Source organism: Epinephelus moara, chromosome 18 (assembly GCF_006386435.1).
Source record: "Epinephelus moara isolate mb chromosome 18, YSFRI_EMoa_1.0, whole genome shotgun sequence".
Taxonomy (NCBI): Eukaryota; Metazoa; Chordata; class Actinopteri; order Perciformes; family Serranidae; genus Epinephelus; species Epinephelus moara.
The window spans coordinates 35175830-35195809 of NC_065523.1; the positions used below are offsets into that span (position 1 = coordinate 35175830).

The window sequence follows — 19980 nt, forward strand, 5'->3', positions numbered from 1 at the left end:
TGCTTTTGCCGATGGTCTTCTAAATTCACCAATCATGTCGACGCTCTCCGGCGGAGGCGGGACTTCCTGTTAGTCGTATAACCCAACAGAGGCCTCCTCCCCATGCGGTTTTGATCTGTAGGTGGACGCGCAGCTAACACCGTAAAGGTAAGAATACGATTTTATTGTTGCAACTAGAGAGTTTTCAAAACATTAACCTGTCGTCCAGGAAGTCGAAAATTACTTTACATGGCTAAAGTCACGAAGTGGCCACTCTTGAATGAAATAGCTTCCCTTATTGTTTGCTTTAGGATGCTAATTGAGCTAGCTAGCATTTTGTAGCGTAGCGGTAGCGTCGGTTAGCTTGACGCACCGCTGTTCCGCACATTCGTTCATAGTCAGTAAGTGCGTAGCCTTTTCATATCAACGATAATGTCTTCTTTATTATAACTTATACTTTATCTCTGTATTTGTGTAGTTCAGCTGGGTAGTTAGCAAAAGGGTTTTGGTCGTATAGTAAGTTAGCTTGCCACGTTAGCAACAGTTATGCAACACAATAGCATTCCAGTATTGTGAGTGGCTCAGAAGCTAACCGGTTTGCTAATCTGATAGCGTTGGCGAAACTCCAATGCTAGGCTCGATCAGAGTTGTGTATACCAGAGGGCAGATTTTCGTGTATATCTGGTTTAATACTTCCCTCTCAGTTATTTACATATTAGCTCGGATAGCTCACTCACTGGCCTCATATCTTACAATGGGTGTGCGGAGTACACACAGTAATGCTTAGTGAAGCGTTCACGTTGTTCATCATCATCTTGCAATAAATCCGTGGAGACAAACACACCTTTGCTCACACGTTATGTAAATGTATCTGGTGATACCTGGCGCAAAGATTGGCAACAACAGCTGGGCTCTGTGAACAGCCTCACATGTAAACCCAGCAAGGGGAGTGAGCCCTGCCATTGTAGATGACGATTGAATAGTTGAATAGTAACTTTCTCTCTGTTTATGCTGTTCTAGACCGACACAATGGCAGAGAACGATGTTGAGAACGAGCTGCTCGACTACGAAGAGGATGAGGAGCCTCAGGGAGCCCCTGAGAGCGCAGCGCCCGCAGGGAAGAAGGAGGTGAAGGGGTCCTACGTTTCCATCCACAGCTCTGGTTTTAGAGATTTTCTGCTCAAGCCAGAGCTGCTTCGCGCCATCATCGACTGTGGTTTTGAGCATCCATCTGAAGGTGAGGGACATTTGGTTGTCTTCAGTGGCTGTATGTACCAACCAGTAAATATGACGAACACGTTTGTTCAAGTGGGGTATTGTTAGTTACTTTTTAATGCATTTTAGTTATAGGCACCTTTCAAAGCAATCAAGGACACCGTACAAGACACAGTCATAACAAGCAGCAGTGTATCCATAGATCATAAAATCACAACTCTGTAATATACAGTAAATGTTGATGAAATGGCTAGACAAAAATCAAGCTATAGTTATAAACATACGCACAAACTCATCATGATTACAGTCATCATCAGCGCAAGTCCCGGTCAGTATGTTTGCATCACATTAGAGAAAATAGATTTGTGCCAGTCCGACTAAAACCAGACTTTTAAAATACATGTAAACACCACACAAAGTCCAACTGAAATCTTATTCATTTTCTTAAAGTCAGACTAACACACCCAGATAAACTCGATTGGGAGGTGAATTGCTCCTGCGTGTATACAGTCAACCAGCCCCAAAATGGCCTAGGTGCTCTGGGCGTGCTCCACAGTTTACACCCAAGGCCTTGACCTGGAAGTCAAATAGCATTAAATGAGTAACAGAAGAAGATGCTGGTAATAAACACGGCGAAATCTGCACACAGAACTGTGTCTTTTTGGATGGACGAGCTGACAGACAATCAGCTGAAGGAGTAAATAGTGGTGGAACAGCTGGACGACACTTGATTGTTTGGTCTGTGCCGTAAAAGGGTCAACCGGCAAAAGGTCCAATACAAACAAGCTGAAAGGTGACATACTGCCATCTGTCGTAGTGGAGTCAGACATACTTAAGTGAGTAAGTCCCCTCCTGTGTTTGTATACTGGGACAAGGACAGTAGTCCCATTAACTGGCCTAGTTGAACTATAATAGTAGCTCAGCTTAACTGTGCATGTAAGCGTACTGAGTGTGTGTCAACATTAAGTCAAACCGAATATACCAGCTTGAAAAGGTGTGTTTTCAGACGGTATTTGAAGGTGGAAAGGGAGTCAATAGTGTGAATGTCATGTGGGGGAGAGTTCCTAAGGTGGGAGGCAGAACATCTAGAACCCATGGTAGAAAAGTGGGCAGATGGTGATGGGAATTGGATTGCAGAAGAGGATTTAAGAAACAGGAGGGTGTGTAGATGTGAAGGAGTTTAATTAGAAAGTTTTTTTCCTGTACACAACTTACAGGATCTGTATATATTTGTGTGTCCCATGTAAGGATACTAGCAGGGTTCCTGCATGTCTGGACACACTGTACAACAACTTGAAATACTGGCTGTTCTAATGAAATGTGTACGCACTGGCTTAAATCTTCTTTTTATGCTTTTCCTTTAGTCCAGCATGAATGCATCCCACAAGCTATCCTGGGCATGGACATCTTGTGCCAAGCCAAGTCTGGAATGGGCAAGACAGCTGTGTTTGTGTTGGCCACACTGCAGCAGATTGAACCTGTTGATGGGCAGGTGAGTGCGCATGTTCAACACACTTGGTCTGTGCTGCAATGATTAACCAACTATTTGGTTATCGATGAATCATTCCAGTTATTATATAAACAAAAGAGCTGACGTTAGCTAGTTTCATGCTTCTTGAATGTTAAAATACTATCATACATGACAATAAACGGAATAGCTTTGCATTTTTGGACTGGATTAAACATACCGTTTGAAAACAGCAACTTGGGCTTCAGGTAGAGATGTGCAACTGATACCAAAACTCTGAAGGTTGTTTTGCTTTGGAAGCGCACTGTTTCAATAGATTGTGTTGTATATTTTTGTTATCCTAAAGGTGAGCTAGGGCTGCACAAGTAATTAAATATAAATCACAATTACATTTTTTGCTTTCCCAATTACATGAACACAATGGACTCCAATATTAACACGCACGCTCTGCTTGTAGTAAACACAGCTGCATATCAAATCAAGTGCTTCCTAACAGCCATCCTCCACTTTTGAAGAGCTACGTGGCACCCTGCAGAGGCAGCTGATGAAAGGCTTAACTGAAACGTTGCAACTGCTGATGGGCTGTCATCTGTTCATCAAGCGTTGTTTAGAAAGTATTGCGGTTTTAGGAGCCGACAAATCATATGCAAAAAGTGTATGGGACTTGTGTCTGCACTGCAAAGCAACGCCGCTTGTTTAACCACCTGAAAAATCTCTGCAGTCGGCAGTATGATGAATGCATGAAGGTCAAGGAGAATAACATCGTTAACACTGCCTCACTGACTCCTGGGGCCTGTATCACGAAGCAGGATTAATGTCTCAGCGAGGTAACTTCAGGGTTAACCCTGGGTTTTAGGTCTCACGAAGCCGGTTCAGTTCTTATTGGGGTAGATCACCATGGTAACTTACTCTGAACGGCTATCCTGCTCCGGAGCAGGGTAAGTTCAGGGTTGAATCTGATCCTATAAAACGCACCACCCACTGGCCAATCAGCTGTTCGGAGAAAAATGACTCCGCTGACAGAAATGCAGCCCAGTCATGACGAGAAGTTTAATTCGTTTGATTTTGATTTGAAAGTTTATTTTGAACATTAAAAAAGAAAAGAAAGCAACAACAACAGACAATGAAAAGATTGTTCAAAAAGGAGTGGAAAGAAGTGGAACTTTCATCCCACCCCTTCATAAGAAAGAAACTGATCATTTGCGGACACTTAATAGCACCATTAATTAGTGCCAACATTTTGTTTTGTTGGAGGAAATGATCCCTGTTAAAGATAATGGGCCTAATTGACAGCTTTGCTGCTGGAAATGTGGAAAGTAGCCTATCATGTCTACACTTCATGGTGTTTGAGGGATTTTCCTTTTTGTTTTTTAAAGAGGGAGACTAGGTATATTTTTGCGCAGCTGTTAATTTCTAACACAGCTCAATATCAGGATGATTTTATTCAGACTATCAATTTGGTGTTGATATGATTTAATTGTGGCGTCAGCTTTAAGCTTTATTGTAGCATATATAACGTTATGACAAAGAAGACCAATTTATCAGACGCAATGATGTTAGACGATAATTGTAATACACGCAATTCATCTGCGCAGCATTGATTTCATGGGATTCAAGGGTGTGATCAGTGTCAGATGTACAGGTACAGGTACTGTAGCTACTTGAACCAGTGATGAGTAATTTAACCTACACATCATTTTATTTGCTACCTTGTTTTGTCTTGATTTTTCCCTCTCTCCTCCTCTATTTCTTCTTTCCTGACCCGTTTTTTTTTTTTTTTATTATGTGATTTCATTGATGTTTTGACAGGGGAATTTCTTTGATAAGCTTTTAGTGGCTTCTAACCTCTCTGGCACTTTTCTTTTTTTAATCTTGTAAATTTTATGCTGTCTGTTTTTAACATTATGTGCAAATAAACTAATCTAAACTAAAGCTAAATATTATTCATCCCGTTATGCGTTGCCACGCATGTTTCCTCCTCCTGCAGCTGCCACGGTGTTGGCCTTTTCTGTAAAGTTGCTTTTCTCCTCCTCATATTTTAGTAGAATTAATCTCTGATCCTCACGAGAAATACCTTTTTTTCCCCTCACATACGGCGCTCTGTGAGGACGCTCAGTGATGCTCGGTGACGCTGCGTGCGCGTTCACGGCTCTTGATAAAGCAATCCTGGGTTGAGTTACCGAGTTGATATCCAGCGTTGTGATACCGATTATCCTGATTGCCATTGTTAGGGTTAGTCAACCCAGGATAGGTCTGGGTAACCCAGGAAAGGTTGATCACGCTTCGTGATACAGGCCCCTGGTCCTTGTCCAGCGTCAACTCAAGACATCCTTGACAGCAACACTGCAGCAGTACGTACTGTGACTGTTGTAAATAAACAGTACAGTAGTGGATATGTTTATATAGGAGAAGCTCTGAATTCAGATGAAGAACGTTATTCTAAGTCTTCATTTGATGCAAAAAATTGAATTAGCAGGCATGTAGCACAAGGTGAAAGTGAAAGCAGTGCTCTCTTGATTTAATCGTGGGTAAAAGGCTTAGTACAATATTGATATTTTGCTTCTAGGAGATGTGCTGTGACTAAGGACCAGTCTTATCTTGATGCATCAACATGGAAGTGAAAGCAGTGCTCTGGTTATTTTAGGTGTGAAACTGCAGTAGAAATGTTTTTTCCTTTTTAAAACAATAACTGTGTTCTCAATGTTGATCAAATTAATTGTGATTATCATTTTGGCCATAATCTATTGTATGCATTTGGCATTTGTTTTCAGATTGATGTGTGTATCTGCCATCTGTAGTGTGGTGATGTCATGATGTTCAGAGGATGAGACACAATGGTATCAGGAGCAGGTTGGCACATGGAATGTGTTCTGAGTTTGTGACCAGAGTAGGGCGAAACAATACAAGGGCTCTGTCAATTAGACCCACAGCAGGAGGGGAACGTGAGCAGCAGAAAGGTGAATGTAATATTGAGACAGCTCCGTCTGCTCCCGGGACCAGCTCAGTTTTTGTGTCACAGTAAAGCTATTTTACACTGAGCTCTGAAGAAGCATTATTGTCTTCATTGGAAATTAGACCAGTGTGGGTAAACATCTAATGCAACTGGTTAGAGAAAGGATTATTATCTGACGATATCAGCTACATTTGAGGCAGCACATCAGAACAAAAGCATCACAGATTTAATAATAGCACACAGGCGTGTTAAACTTTAATTGCATGCACATGAAACAAAAGGAAAAACTATTTAAAACATAGAGGTGTTGTGGCGCTTCGCCCCATGTGGAAGGGTTGCTGTAAGTTTTGTAAACCACTGGATGCCACCGTTTGCTGCACTTGAAGCTTCAAGTGTTTTTTTTTGTGTTTTTTTGGGCACAAATAGAAAGTCCCAAAGCTTCATAAGGCTACATTTGCCCATCCATAGTACCAGGAAAACACAGAAGGCATTTTTAACAATTTTCTGATATTTAATGCACAAAAAAATTATCGACATCAATAAAATAACAGATCGATTAATCTAATAAATAATTGCGAGTAATTGCAAATAAAGGCGACATTTTCATGGATTGGGTCAACAAAAAGTGACTTTATGAAATTGGCTTACTGTCAGAAACAGGCATTTGTTTGCTCATTAAATCGTTCAGTGACTAACTTTAAAACCTGAGGCCTGCATTATGGAGAGCCCACGCGTCCTCTTGCACTGGCAAAGGGTGGGGTCAGGGCACATTTAATTTTTAGGATGCACAGTGTCTGAATCAGTGTTTTCTGTTTGTCTGCTCCTCAGGTGTCTGTATTAGTCATGTGCCACACGCGAGAGCTGGCCTTCCAGATCAGTAAAGAGTATGAGCGTTTCTCCAAGTACATGCCCACGGTAAAGGCTGCAGTATTCTTTGGCGGCATGGCCATCAAGAAGGACGAGGACGTCTTGAAGAAGAACTGCCCTCACATCGTGGTCGGAACGCCGGGCCGCATCCTCGCTCTAACCCGGAGCAAGAACCTCACCCTGAAGAACGTCAAGCACTTTGTTCTGGATGAGTGCGACAAAATGTTGGAGCAGCTAGGTGCGTTCTGTTGTCTGAATATTGGCTGACATGATCAGTTCTTATTGATTCCATCAGTCTGTATTAATCTGTACGACTCTGACCTCTCTTTGTGTGACAGACATGAGGCGTGACGTACAGGACATCTTCAAGATCACACCCCACGAGAAGCAGGTCATGATGTTCAGCGCCACACTGAGCAAGGAGATCCGACCGGTCTGCCGCAAATTCATGCAGGATGTAAGTGATCGATGAAGGTTTCTGAACACAAACTGCTTGGGCATCGTAGCTGCTGCACATTTGAATTTCAGATGTTTTTCACATGTGGCTACTGTAACTCACTTTAAATCTCTGTCACCTCCTCCGGGACAGCCCATGGAGGTATTTGTGGACGACGAGACCAAACTGACACTCCACGGCCTGCAACAGTACTACTGCAAACTGAAGGACAGCGAGAAGAACCGCAAGCTCTTCGACCTGCTCGACGTGTTGGAGTTCAACCAGGTAAAGTGATGGAGATATTGCATATCCCTATAGCCATTAGCATGTTGTATTACCTGAGTGTTTGCTAGTTTTAAGAATTGTCAAATATAGGAGCAAATATGTAAGAAAAAAATTAGTCTTTCTATTACTTATTGTCACACTATAAGCTGGAAAAGTTGCTTTACAAGAAATCTGTAAAATAAGTTCAACAATCCACCCAGCAGCACCTCCTGAAGAGAACTGATTAGCTCTTTTTCTTTAGTTAAGCTCAAAAACAAATGTGTAGCACCTTGGTAGCCCAAAGGTTAAAGTGCACGTCACGTAACCACAACGTCACTAGGTCAATGCCCCCATCACTCTACCATACTGATAAAAACTGTCGTGCAGGGAGTCCTAGCTTAGGAGTGATTAAGTAAAATTCTCAGCAACTCTGAAGAAGGAAGAAACAGAAACTTTGACCTTTAATGAGGAGGCGTGGTCGACTCCTTTACAATGTGTGATGCATTCTTTTAAAAGGTGTAATTGTGCTTTTGTGAGCCAGCAAGGTGTGGCCCAATGGAAATAAAGTAATTAGCATCACAATATGAGACAGTTAAAACGCTGTGTTTGTGTGATCACTGCCGATGGAGGGGTGAGAGACACCCATCACTGCTGCAGTGTTCCAGTTGCTGGTTCTCTCTGTGTTGTAATCACTTTCACTTCATTAAATCTTTCACCTTAGGAGCTCTCTTTAAGGTCCAGTGCATAGGATTGGAGTGGCATCTAACAGTGAGGTTGCAGATAGCAAGAAGACTGAAACTAAAGTTAGGAAAATGTGAATTGCCCCATCTCGAATCAGGGTTTGGGTTGTCTGTTCTGAGCTAATGTAGGAACAACATCATAGACTCTATGGAAGAGCAACCGTATCGGATGTAGTTATAAATGGCTAATTCTTAACTAGGGGAAAAAAAATGTTATTTTCAGGTGATTATAAACCAATGAAAACATAGTTATATATCCAGATTCATGTCCCTAAATCCTGTACACTGCTCCTATAAGCGCTGCAATAAAGGTCACTATAATTTTAAGTTTCCTAATTGAAGATCTGAAGGAAACCCCTCAGAAGTCAAACTAGTGTTTCATGTTTCCACCTCAGCAGCTATAATTCAGTGCCTTTGCTTCTCCTCTAGGTGGTGATCTTCGTCAAGTCAGTGCAGCGCTGCATCGCTCTGGCTCAGCTCCTGGTGGAACAGAATTTCCCTGCCATCGCCATCCACAGGGGAATGGCTCAGGAGGAGAGGTGAGACACACATCCTCCTCTTACATACCTCCTCTCATAAACATATGCTCCATTGAGCTCTGAATGTTAAGTATGTTTATGGAGCATGAGGCCTCATCAGTTAACTCAACACATCATTGCCTTCAAAGGGGGATACAGTCCAGTAATGTCTGCAGCAGCTGTGTTGATAATTCCCCTCCACCCCCGTCTTACTCCGCAGGCTGTCTCGCTATCAGCAATTCAAGGACTTCCAGAGGCGGATCCTGGTGGCTACAAACCTCTTTGGCCGTGGGATGGACATCGAGCGAGTCAATATCGTCTTCAACTACGACATGCCAGAAGATTCTGACACCTATTTGCACAGGGTGAGAACTTCAGAGGGGAAAGAGCTGCACCTGTTTGTTCCCCTTAATGTTTGTTCGGTGTAGCTTCTCGGTGTTCTGGGAAGTTGGTTTAGAGAAGTTTGTTTTTAAGAGGCGTGCCATAACCTGCATGATTCTGTTACTTCTACCGAACACTAGAAGACTTTGAAAAGACTTTTTAGATGTGAGAAGGTGTCAGACTTTGTCCTTTTAAAGAAATGTGAGGTTTTAATCACACACAGAAAGATTTTGCAAAGACATGGGATTTTACAGAGCAACTATTTGTAAGACTACAACTAAATTCCTTTTGAGATTATGTCTCATCCTGCCCCATACGCCGAACTCACTTTAAGAACTATGAACACGTCGACAGTATTCCTTTTGGTTCCTTAAAGAAACTGTATTTGCGAACAAACTTAACCTTTTGGATTTTGAAGTCTTAACGAGCCTCCTTTGGGTAGCTGCAATGTTTTAGTGGAAGGAGACCATTGGAATTAGAGGTTGAAAGATTCAGATATTAAGATTTCTCACTAAAATAGGTGCTGGATGGTGGATCAGACACGTGACAAGTTAAACACTGAGTCTCTTGGTCACATCACAACTCCATCAGCTTCTCCTCCTTTTCCAGATTAGAAGAGAACCAAGACTTGTTCACGTTCTTGCACCTCAACAGAGTTTACTGTCTACCCAGTTCACTGCTTCCTCTTTGGTGCTGGAGAGAGCACAGCTATTGGTTGTTGATAATGTTCATGTCTTCAAACGTCACTTTTAGCTTTAGCTGCTCAATTAAGACCGAAATTGTAATTATGTTGGGCAATGTTGAGATCACGATTATTGAACACGAATACTCCTCGACTTTGGAAACATTGTGCGTTGACTGAACATTTAAAACTTTAAAAACTGGATATTTTTTTTTAAACGTTGAGTATAATTTAACTGAAAAACAATGTAGAGAAATGAAATATTTATAAGAAATTTATAAGAAATATAAGCATGGTGCAAAAGAGCAGAGGGAGACCCCGCACTGTTGGCAGAACAGCCTTGGACTGTGATCACTGATCATGATGTTCAAATAAACCCAAGAAGTTTGTGCTCTAGAGAAAGCACTCAGTGAATAACCTCCTAAGCCCTATGATAAGCTATTATGGCAAGGCTTAACTATACAGACCAGTGAGCAGTGATAACTAACATGTCTTTGGGGTCATCAGGTGGGAACGTCCTTTCACCAGTGTTTTGTCTAGTTGGTCCCACGACACCTCCAGGAGGCTAGACAGTGATCTCTGACGTCCCAGAGACACTCCCCTAATGCCAGGTCTCACTGCTCCCCGCACCAACCCAACAACCTCCTTTACCTTACTTACACATGGCTTTCTCAGCCCAAACAGCACTGCCACCTTCAACAAACCCAGGCTCCGTTTATGCGAGCTCCCGTAGTGACCGTGCCGATACTACCTTTCCTAGTACATTCACCATACCCTATTTCACATGCTACATATCATAATGCCAATATAAGCTAAAGTTAAAGGAGATAGAGAAGATAAACTCACAGGCTTTCTCAGCCCAAACAGCACTGCCACCTTCAACAAACCCAGGCTCCGTTCATGCAAGCTACAGGTAGTGACAGTGCCGATACTACCTTTCCTAGCACATTCACCATACCCTATTTCACACGCTACATAGCATGGTCTAAAAAAAAAGGGACTCAAATAGGCCATCTAATGTATTCAAACTGATTTCATGCTTTTTCCCTGGTCGTCTGAATAATCCAATTTGTTGCTAGTTGCTTTCAAGAAGTAAACACTAAGCGCACTGCTGTACAGGAAAGTTGTGCACTGGATTCATAACACAAGACAAAATGAGAGCATATTGTGAAATGTAATGCGGCGCAATAATCTTGATTATCTTGTTTCATGACCATTGGAAGCCAAGAACATAATCAAAAATTAAATTTGACAAATCCCCAAGGCCTACTATTTACTTGAGCCAAGACTAGAAACATACAACCGTGTTAAACATGTTTGATTTTAACGAAACTTTAGACGAAAAAAAAGACTTAAGTCTGTTCTGATGAGTTTTATAACCACTTTACACCAAGCTGTTGATCACAGGAGTGCTCACCTACTGAGGTAAAACTGTTATGCTATTCTAGCAAAAGGTCATTTTGTTGTGAGGGCACGGTGACACATTCACGATTGCAGGCGCGTGACTATTCCTTGATGAAGTTATCTTCATGTTGCATGTGAGCACTGCGAGTGTGATGACGCAGGAAGCTAGCTTGCCAGCTAACGTCAGCTAGCCTACTAAAAGTTACAGCTAAATATAAAGTTATTGCTGCTTTCTTATGATCCCTGCCAGTCTTCCAACTTACTGTCAGCCAGGCAGTATCTCTCATGTTGGCAGGTTGTGTTTTTATGGCCACTAACAAACAATATCAGGTGGTTAAACTCAGCATAAATCAGTGTCTCCTCCTCAGTGTTGTATCGTAGGCAGCTGGACTTCAGTTCTTAATTTCAAGACTGAAGAAGCGTCTTGGACAAGAGGTGAAACTTCAAGAAACTCAAGCGAGTCCAGTTGCACATGATACAGCATTTAGGATTACCATGACCTGGATGACAGAGTCTTCACCAACAGTGTCTCCTCCACACATGCGACTTTGCAGTTGTTGATGCTTCAACTTTGCCTGTTAAAGTTCACCCAAGTTGAACTCACTCGATGCGGAGATGCAAATTTACTTTTATTTGCCCCTTGTTTCCCATTGAATGGAAGTGAACAGGAAGCCAGTATTTGCCTGTGTTAATTTCGCTCATGTGTGACCGCACCGCGAGTCCGTCATTAGTCCCTCATTGTGTGAAGTATTACATTTTTTGGTGCATCATGTGTTTGGGATTAAACTCATTCAGGCCTCCTCTGCTTCCGTCAGGTCGCCCGTGCTGGTAGGTTTGGGACCAAAGGCCTGGCTATAACCTTCGTGTCAGACGAGACAGACGCCAAGACTCTGAACGACGTGCAGGACCGCTTCGAGGTTAACGTGGCCGAGCTGCCAGATGAGATTGAGATCTCCTCTTACAGTAAGCCTCTCCACTTCCGAATGCCTGTGATGCTTGATGTTCTTAGTGCAGTCTGTTGGAATGATTGTAATTTTTGGATTAATGAGTTTACTATGAAAGCAACACTGCTAATGGTCGATGTTCTGTTTCGCTGGCTGTTTAATCCAGTGAGATCTTGTCATCTAAAGATTGCCCCTTACATAATCAGCTGCTGTAATAAACTTTTAGAGTCCTCTTGGCAGCTCGAGGCAGCAGTTGTTGCTGCCATGTAACTCCCATCAAATGGAAACTGCCTTTACATGTTTAACCTGTTGCTGAAAAGTTGGTATGCTCAGCTGTTGCTAATCACGCTGAACCTCCACATGCTCATGTCTCTCCTCCCTCTGTCCCTTTGCAGTCGAGCAGTCCAGATGAGTCCTCCGGCCGAGCAGCAGCCTCCTCTTCATGGATCTCGTGTCTTGTATTTGGACGTAGACGTATTTCACTGTTGGTTTGAAAGCTCTGCTCGTTCCCTGTGTTCACCAAACATTTATTTTTATTGTCAGTTTTTTGGGGGCAGGGGGTATGGTTGATTTTAATTTGTCTTTTACTGTCTTTTTTTTTTTTGCTTAATGAAATTAAAACTTTTTATAAAATGCCATTTTTACTGTCGTGGTCTCTTGAGAGGCTCATCATGTCTCTACTCCATTCGCATTAATGTCAATCTCCAGCAGAGCTTCAGGGAAACGTATAGGAAAGTAGTTCTGAAGAACATGTTCAAGTGATTTTTAGCCCTTTTTTAATGTTCGAACTAGTTTGTATAGGAAGATTTGTGTCTCTTGTTTTTCCCCCCACTGTAACAGATGGTCTTTAAAAAGTCATGTAGTGACAGTTCAGTACATTTTGGCTCACATGGCAGCTCTTTCTTTGAATTTCCAATTGAATGCCTCCAATAAATGAAGTCACCAAGTGGAGTCCTGGTGGTGAATGTGCCAGTTTTTATGTTAAGTGTCATGAGCACACCAGATAATGAAATTACTGATGCTTAGTGTGTCTGCTGGTGTCATTTTTGGAGTTTTGGAAACTATTTCACACATCACAAAATGTCATAAATGGTACTGGACTTTGTGTTTAGTGCTAATTAGCAAATGGAAGCACAGTGGCATGGTGTTGCAGATAAAAACATGGTGTCTGCAGGCCATTAAAATGTATGAAGTTCAATTTTTAAAATAAAATTATAGGCCTTTAAAGTCATTAAATAGGCTTAAATTTTAATTTGTGAGGTTAAAGTCAAACATTTGATCAAATTTCACCTATCAATCATTTGATTCCATTAAAATTAGTCAAACTGCCTGAATGTCCACATTTCTCATGCTAAAAATTATTAAACTTAACACTGAACCCAATGCTATCTTTGTACCTGCACTTACCTGTTGACAAAATGTAGATGTGCATAGTATATGACATTTTCATGGTATGGTAACCGTCTCAAAGTATTGCTGTTTCACGGTATGCCGGTATACGGTACTGCACAATTATTAGTTATAACACTTAAAGGAATGAAAACAAATGCTTTATTACTATGACAATTTTTGTTCTGAAAGTGTTAACAAGTCTCCCTTTTAAAAAAACAAATATAGGTGAGATTTTTCGACTGATTGCATTTTTTCCCATTACTGTAGGTAAGCAAATGAACATGGTATCAATTTTTATACCTTAACCTAATACTGCTGCAACACCAAACCTGCTTCACTCTAATACCCATAATGCCTGCATAGACATTGACCCCTGCACAGAAGCTATGGAAGCTGTTAAGGGACAGAAGTATTTGAATTTTAACAGCCAGTGAATATTTAATAAATTTTAACACCACTAATTTTTTACTTTGAAAACCATGTATCTGAATTAATTTGTTCTGAATTGACCTCTTAACCTCCTGACATGCACTTTATACTTAATTGTACAGGCCCGTCCCAATACCCCCCCTTGGCCCTACCCCTACATTTGTGCGTTCCCGCGAGGGGTAGTGGTGTCCCAATTCTTTTTTGCGTGTAGGGGTAGGGGGCATAACGAGGGGTAGTGGGTATGAAACTAGCCCTTTGCAGCGAGGGATTTCAGATGCTGACTTGCCAGCGAGGGATAGACGTCGCCATGGCTACCACCGAGCAAGAGACGGGGAAAAAAGTTCATACATAGCTAACGTTACCGTTGTCAGGTTGCTTGTTAGCTAGCTAGCTAGCTCGCATTATCTGGCATCTGTCATCTGACCTGTTCTGCAAAATTGTCGGACTTTTCACATTACGATAACACGCCAGCTAGTATAACTATGCTGCCTCATAATGTTAGCCGGTTAGCTAGCTAGCTAGCCAGCAAAAGTCCCCTGTCGTCTGTCGTTCATCAAACGAAGCATGCTGAATGTGGCAAACGCGATCTGTCAGATGAATGAGACTCCATTGTAGATGCCGGTTGGAAATGTAGATGGCTCGCAGCTTCCTGTTTAAAATAGTTACGTATGCATGAACGTAACCGACGCGGTGACGTAGTGAGTGGTGTCCCAATTCCTAGGGAAAGATTTCAACCCCTACCCCTCGTTGCTTCATTTTGAGGGCCAAGGGGTAGTGGACAAGGAGGGGTATTGGGATTGGGCTTTAACTTAGACCTGTTGTCCTTTTTCGTGGACACTTTTTTGTGCCATCTAGTGGCAGCAAAAGCACAATACACTGTCAATACTCCATGTAAAAACAAGATGGCCGCCATCCCTGCCAAGTTAGACTGCAGCCGATCTCGAAACAAAAGTAGACAAGATCCAAAACCTGATCTTATTTTATGATTGAAACTTGTTTATTTATGATTAATAATGTTCGTAAATTGATACGGCAACAAAGTTGAATTTTAGCAACAACATAAGACACTGTTAATCAGGAAGCACTCATTTGAAGACATTATTATCGTCTCTTTTGTTAAGACATTGGGACTTAAGTTCTTTATACTTGTCGGGTCCTACTGATCCCTACTGCTTGGAAAAATTTAAAAAGCATACCAAACAAAAGTTCAGGTCTCAAGATTGGAATTTTAAAAACTAATTTGATTTTTTTTTCAGTGTTCACAAGTTCAAATCCAAAAATCAAAGTTTAATAATTAAAAATAATAAGAAAAAATTAAGGCTGCTCAAGTTTGACCGATCAAATTTAGATCTAAAGATTCAAGTTGGAAAAATTCAAATAGCAACATCCAGGCTATGTTATGTGTTCACACCAACCATGATGCAAAGTTTCACATTGCGTTATTCGGGCTAGTTTGATTGCTAGAAAATTTAGTGTTGACTTGCTTCATACGTACGTGAAATTGCTGAATCAATAAATGAACTTCCGCTGCATCATACACCCGGAGAATCTCAATGCTGATTGGCTATCCAGCGCGAATTGGTCGCTAGTTCAGATTTTTCAACTCTTGCGAATAAGTAAATGACGCAAAATCGCGCTACTTGCTTCATTTATGCACTGTGCCACCTGCCGGGAATTTGTTTAATCTCGTCTTTACATACACTTCACTTGCACAAGTTATTTAATTTGCACCCGGTGTGAACACAACATAAAACAGGATAGCAAACTACCTCGACAATGTGACCAAACACAAGTATGATGCTGAATATATTAAACTGCGTGGACCTTGAACTAAGGAGAAATCTGGACTCCTTGGCTGCACCAGAGGGAGGCCACTGATCCAACACAATGGGACAGTTATGACTTTGGTAAATGCTTGACACCGAGTGAGGAAGTGAAAATGTCTTTATTAAAAATGCAAAATGATGAACTCACTCCAACTCTTAAATCCAACCAGTTTCCAACAGAAGTCGTTGTGTGGAACATGTGAACATTTATTTTAATATGTAATCTTTCAAAGCATGACTTTATTATTACAGATGGTATTAATGCACACTAGAAGACATACAATCATCATGCTTTCAACTTGGCACTTAATGCTCATAAAGGATCTGAACCCTGCTCTGTTCAGTGCTAAACTATACGTGGACTACTTCAGTATAACTCGGTAAACGGATTGGCCCTTATACAGCAGATAGAACTACAAAGAAAGGTAACAATGCATCTGTACATAGCTGCTCTATAGTGTCCTTTAACAAAACTACACATACAGTACCAAAACCACAGCATCTACATAGGCAAATAGCGTCTTGTTAATCACCTGTAAAGTTCAAAGGTTGTCAGGCTTCGAGTTTTTTACCTACGGAAGCCTACTGTAGCCGAAAGATGGTAGAAAATGCAAATATTTTCCAGTTTCACATAAAAACTGACATCATGTCTAAGCCACTATTTTATGGCACGAAAGAAAACACATCTTTGAAATGTTAAAATGGTGATTTAAATAATTTCACCCACTTAAAAATGTGTAAAAATCAGTTTGAAATGACCTCTCAGTCCCTCTGTGTTACCTTTGAGATAAAAGGTCATGAACCAAGGCTGTCTTAAGGTGCGTGGACTTGAACCCGTGTCCCAGTCGAGTGAGACGCTCGAGTTCTTCAGTCATAGTAAAGGATTTTGGCCACAACAGTTACAGAATAATACAAAAGTCCCCTCTTTCAAAATGTCCTCAGATACAGGTTCTCATTGGCCCCGTCCTCTGCAGGGCCGTGTTGCTCCTCTCCGCCTCTGACAGTGACGTCAACTGACAACGCAGCCTTCATTTCTCAGAAACAGTCACCACTTAAACACGAGGAAGCATGAGTTATTGTTTTGTGTCAGTGAGCCTGCATGCTGCTCGATTACAGGCCAGATTTGGGCACCAGAGCGGTTCCACCCGCCAGTCACAAATTACATGTTTACCCCAGCACACGCAGTTTTCAATTTTTATTTTTACAGCAAAACCAGAGAGTGGCTGATTTGCTCTCGCCGCCCCTCCGAGTCAGGATTGTAATTTGCGCAGAATTAGGCGGTCGACGTCTCGGCGCCAGAATCCCAGGCTTGTTCTTCTGGTGCTTGCTAAATGTCTCAGTCTCTTGTGGAGGCGAGGCAGGGGATGAGTCCAGCTGTGTAAACAACCTTTGACATATTCCCCCGCTAATGCGCACAAAGCCTCGACCGGTCAGGTTCAACTCTTTTTCTAGTATGCACCACCTCTTCTCCTGTAGCCTTCATCATCCATCATTAGATACGGCTCTCTGACCGCTGTAACCTCCAGGGTCGAGCCCTGGATCTGTGGGAGTCCTTCTCTCCTTCTCGTGGCTGACAGCTCTCAGCTGTTTTGTCCCCGTTCAGCCATGCTGAAGCTCCAAACATAGCAGCTCCGCCTTCCCTGGTGGCAGGCCGCTGTGTCATCATGTCTGTCTCAACAATAAATACCAGTGAATAAATACCATAAAAAGACACAAGCCACACTCCTGCGAGAACATCTGAGATGCTCCTCCATCTTCTGCCATCTCGATCCCAGTCTTTGCTGTCAAGTCTTCTCCGTGAGTCTTCATTTGGTTTATCAATACTAATTATCGGAGTGCACCAACAGGTTTCCTGTTTGGCTCCGAAGCAACGTCAGACCAGCTTTCTATTGACTAGTCGGACCTGTTGCTCAGTGACTGTGATGCAGCTCCACACCACCTACAAAAGAAACACCAGCACGTCGGCTTTTGATCCAGCGTCCCCGACCAAAGTCTCAGAGTTCAGGGGACACTTGGTGCCTGGCAGCAACATGGCGGCCGGTTGCATCTATAAAGATTTCATCACAGTCTGTCGAAGTCTGGTGACACCAGACACAACCTCTTATCTACACTACAGCAGGGGCTGCTCACTTTGCTCTGTCCAAGGTGGAGATGCGCCGGTCTGATTCCTTCTTCTCGCCCCATTCCTCCCCAAATAATCTTTCAGAAAAGACGTGTGCACCTCGCTAACGTCTACTCATAGATACACTAAGGACAGCTATTCTATAACGGGGGTCACTATGGGGGAGTTAATGTCTTAGTTTATGGGGGAATGTAGGTTGGGGGCGGGGGTTGATACCACTAGTCGATGAATTTGTGCGTGTCTCCGTAGAGCCATCGCTGAGGAGGCATGGCGGCCTCGTTGAGGTGGTTGCACTCGTCGCTGCACTTGCAGGACTGGATGAACATCACAGACCTGTTGAAGCGCTCGCCATCAGGGCAGGCGAAGGTCACGCTGGCAGTGCGTGTGCGACGGGGTGAGCAGCAACGGCCGTCCCTGCACACGCCGCAGTAGTTGGGCCTGTAGAGACGTGTGCTCCTGCAGCCGGCGTAGGACAGGCGGTGTGGTTCAGGGGCCTTATGGGTACGAGAGCACTTCCTTCCTTTCTGGGGACGGAGAGAGAAGAGAGAGTGAATTCAGTCTTTCAGGAGATTAACAAGAGTCTAAAGCCATGCTAACGACTCTGTGAAGCTAAAAGGCTAACATGAATAGTAGGATTCATCCTCTGAGGACCATGAGAGCATTTCCAAGTTTTCAAGTTTCAAGGCAACCAATGTTGCCCAACAAAGTTTATTATGTTTTTGGTCAAAACTGAGTGTTGACTGAAATTAAACCTTTGGATATCTGTTCTATCATGTGAGAAAAATTCATTCATTTTCCATAACCTTTTAGGAGTCGCGTGTGTGCTGGAGCCTATCCCAGCTCACATTGGGTGAGAGGCAGGGTTCACCCTGGACAGGTCACCAGACTATCACAGGGCTGACACATAGAGACAGACAACCATTCACACTCACATTCACAGTCTTTGGACTGTGGGAGGAAGCCGGAGCACCCGGAGAAAACCCATGCTGACACAGAAAGAGCTAACAAACTCCACACAGAAGGGTTCCAGGAACCTTTGTGTTGTGAGATGACAATGCTAACCGCTGCACAACCGTGCTGCCACCGCTGTGAGTGTATCACAACACATATTGAACATGAGAATAAAGATAATACCAACGACAAAATAATTTCTGCCTTAACAATGACCATGGCTTGATCATTGATGATGAAGATTATAATAAAGGTTTTTAGGTTTTAGGTCAAACCTGATGAAGTAAACATTACAACAAACTTATACTTGAGGGTTGCTAAAAAAATTCTGTTACTACTTTTAATACAGACGTCTGTAAACTCACAAGTGACTAATGGGAACAACAATGTTTGAAATTGGTTCACTACTGAGTGATCCAGCATCAGCAAAACAAGCTGCAATGTAACCACTTGGGGCATGTTTGCACCGTCAATTTACGTCCGCCAGAGGGGCTTGTTTTTGCCACAGATTTTTATTATGTGTCTTACAACATTATGCAAAGGATCCCTACAGAGATAGACCTTTTAGTTAAAGAGTAAGATTCTTTTTGTTTAACCAGAAACAGCCCCGAAATCGCCATTGTCAAACCCACCAGACTCCATTCAAATAAACAGTAATTTTAGCCTGTATAGAGCAGCATATTGTCACATCTAATTGGGTGGATTAAGGGTTTATTTTAACCAAACCAGATTTGCTGATTGCTGGAATTACGGAAAGACGAATCAAGACAGTATTTGTACATTTTATTTTTTTCTGTTGACTCTGAATGAAGCGTGTTTTACGATGATAAAATTACTACTTATTTAAATGGAATCTGGTGGGTTTGATCATGGCGCTTTCCGGCCTGTTTTTGGTTACACAAAAAGGATCTTATGCTTTAACAAAAAGGTCTATCTCTGTAGGGATCCTTTCAACGATGTTGTCAGAGACTTAAAATGACAGTCTGAGCCTGTCAGTGGCAAAAACAAGCACTTTTATTGTTCGTATACTGACTGAACAAACAGCCTGGCTGCTGCTCTCGCCCAACAGTTGACTACTACATTTGTTCCCATTGGTTATTTAGACACAAAAACATGGGAAAATAAAGTCCAGGTTGAAAAGTACCCCTTAACTCTGGGTTTTTATGTTTATTTGACATGCAGAAAGCAGCACAGCAACTCTTGAGCATAGTGGGGAATGCTCTGTTTTCCCCCTTGGTGTAAAAGGATGTGACGTCTTGTGGGCGTTCCCATCAATACTGACTTTATCTAAGGCTAATATGAATAGTGGGATTCATCTTTTGAGACTATGAGTATTATTTACAAAATTTCAAGGCAACCCATAGTTCAAGTTAAGCTGCAGGCATGGCTAATAATCTTTTCTTTCTGTG

The 19980-nt window shown here is 42.3% G+C and overlaps 2 protein-coding genes across 2 annotated transcripts in view; one reads left to right on the forward strand and one right to left on the reverse strand.

The window, feature by feature from the left end:
• ddx39ab (DEAD (Asp-Glu-Ala-Asp) box polypeptide 39Ab) lies at positions 1-12802 on the forward strand. Its single transcript, XM_050069238.1, has 10 exons — positions 1-147; positions 1000-1216; positions 2559-2686; positions 6444-6720; positions 6821-6939; positions 7072-7203; positions 8352-8461; positions 8661-8805; positions 11723-11870; positions 12247-12802. Exons 2-10 carry the CDS (start codon positions 1009-1011, stop codon positions 12261-12263), a joined length of 1284 nt encoding a protein of 427 aa, XP_049925195.1. The 5' UTR covers positions 1-147; positions 1000-1008; the 3' UTR covers positions 12264-12802.
• The window catches only part of si:ch211-106h11.3 (CCN family member 1), a 16902-nt gene continuing 9349 nt past the window's right edge, over positions 12428-19980 (reverse strand). Inside the window, exon 5 of the mRNA XM_050069242.1 lies at positions 12428-18144. Coding sequence (XP_049925199.1) covers positions 17839-18144 — 306 coding nt within the window. The 3' untranslated portion in view covers positions 12428-17838. The remainder of the gene's footprint in view (positions 18145-19980) is intronic.

What these genes read in the sequence shown, in the direction of transcription:
- ddx39ab (XM_050069238.1), top strand. Translation starts at nt 1,009, where the DNA reads ATGGCAGAGAACGATGTTGAGAACGAGCTGCTCGACTACGAAGAGGAT. An exon ending in TTGAACCTGTTGATGGGCAG is followed by an intron (nt 2,687 to 6,443) that starts GTGAGTGCGCAT and finishes TCTGCTCCTCAG; the next exon opens with GTGTCTGTATTAGTCATGTG. An exon ending in ACGTGTTGGAGTTCAACCAG is followed by an intron (nt 7,204 to 8,351) that starts GTAAAGTGATGG and finishes CTTCTCCTCTAG; the next exon opens with GTGGTGATCTTCGTCAAGTC.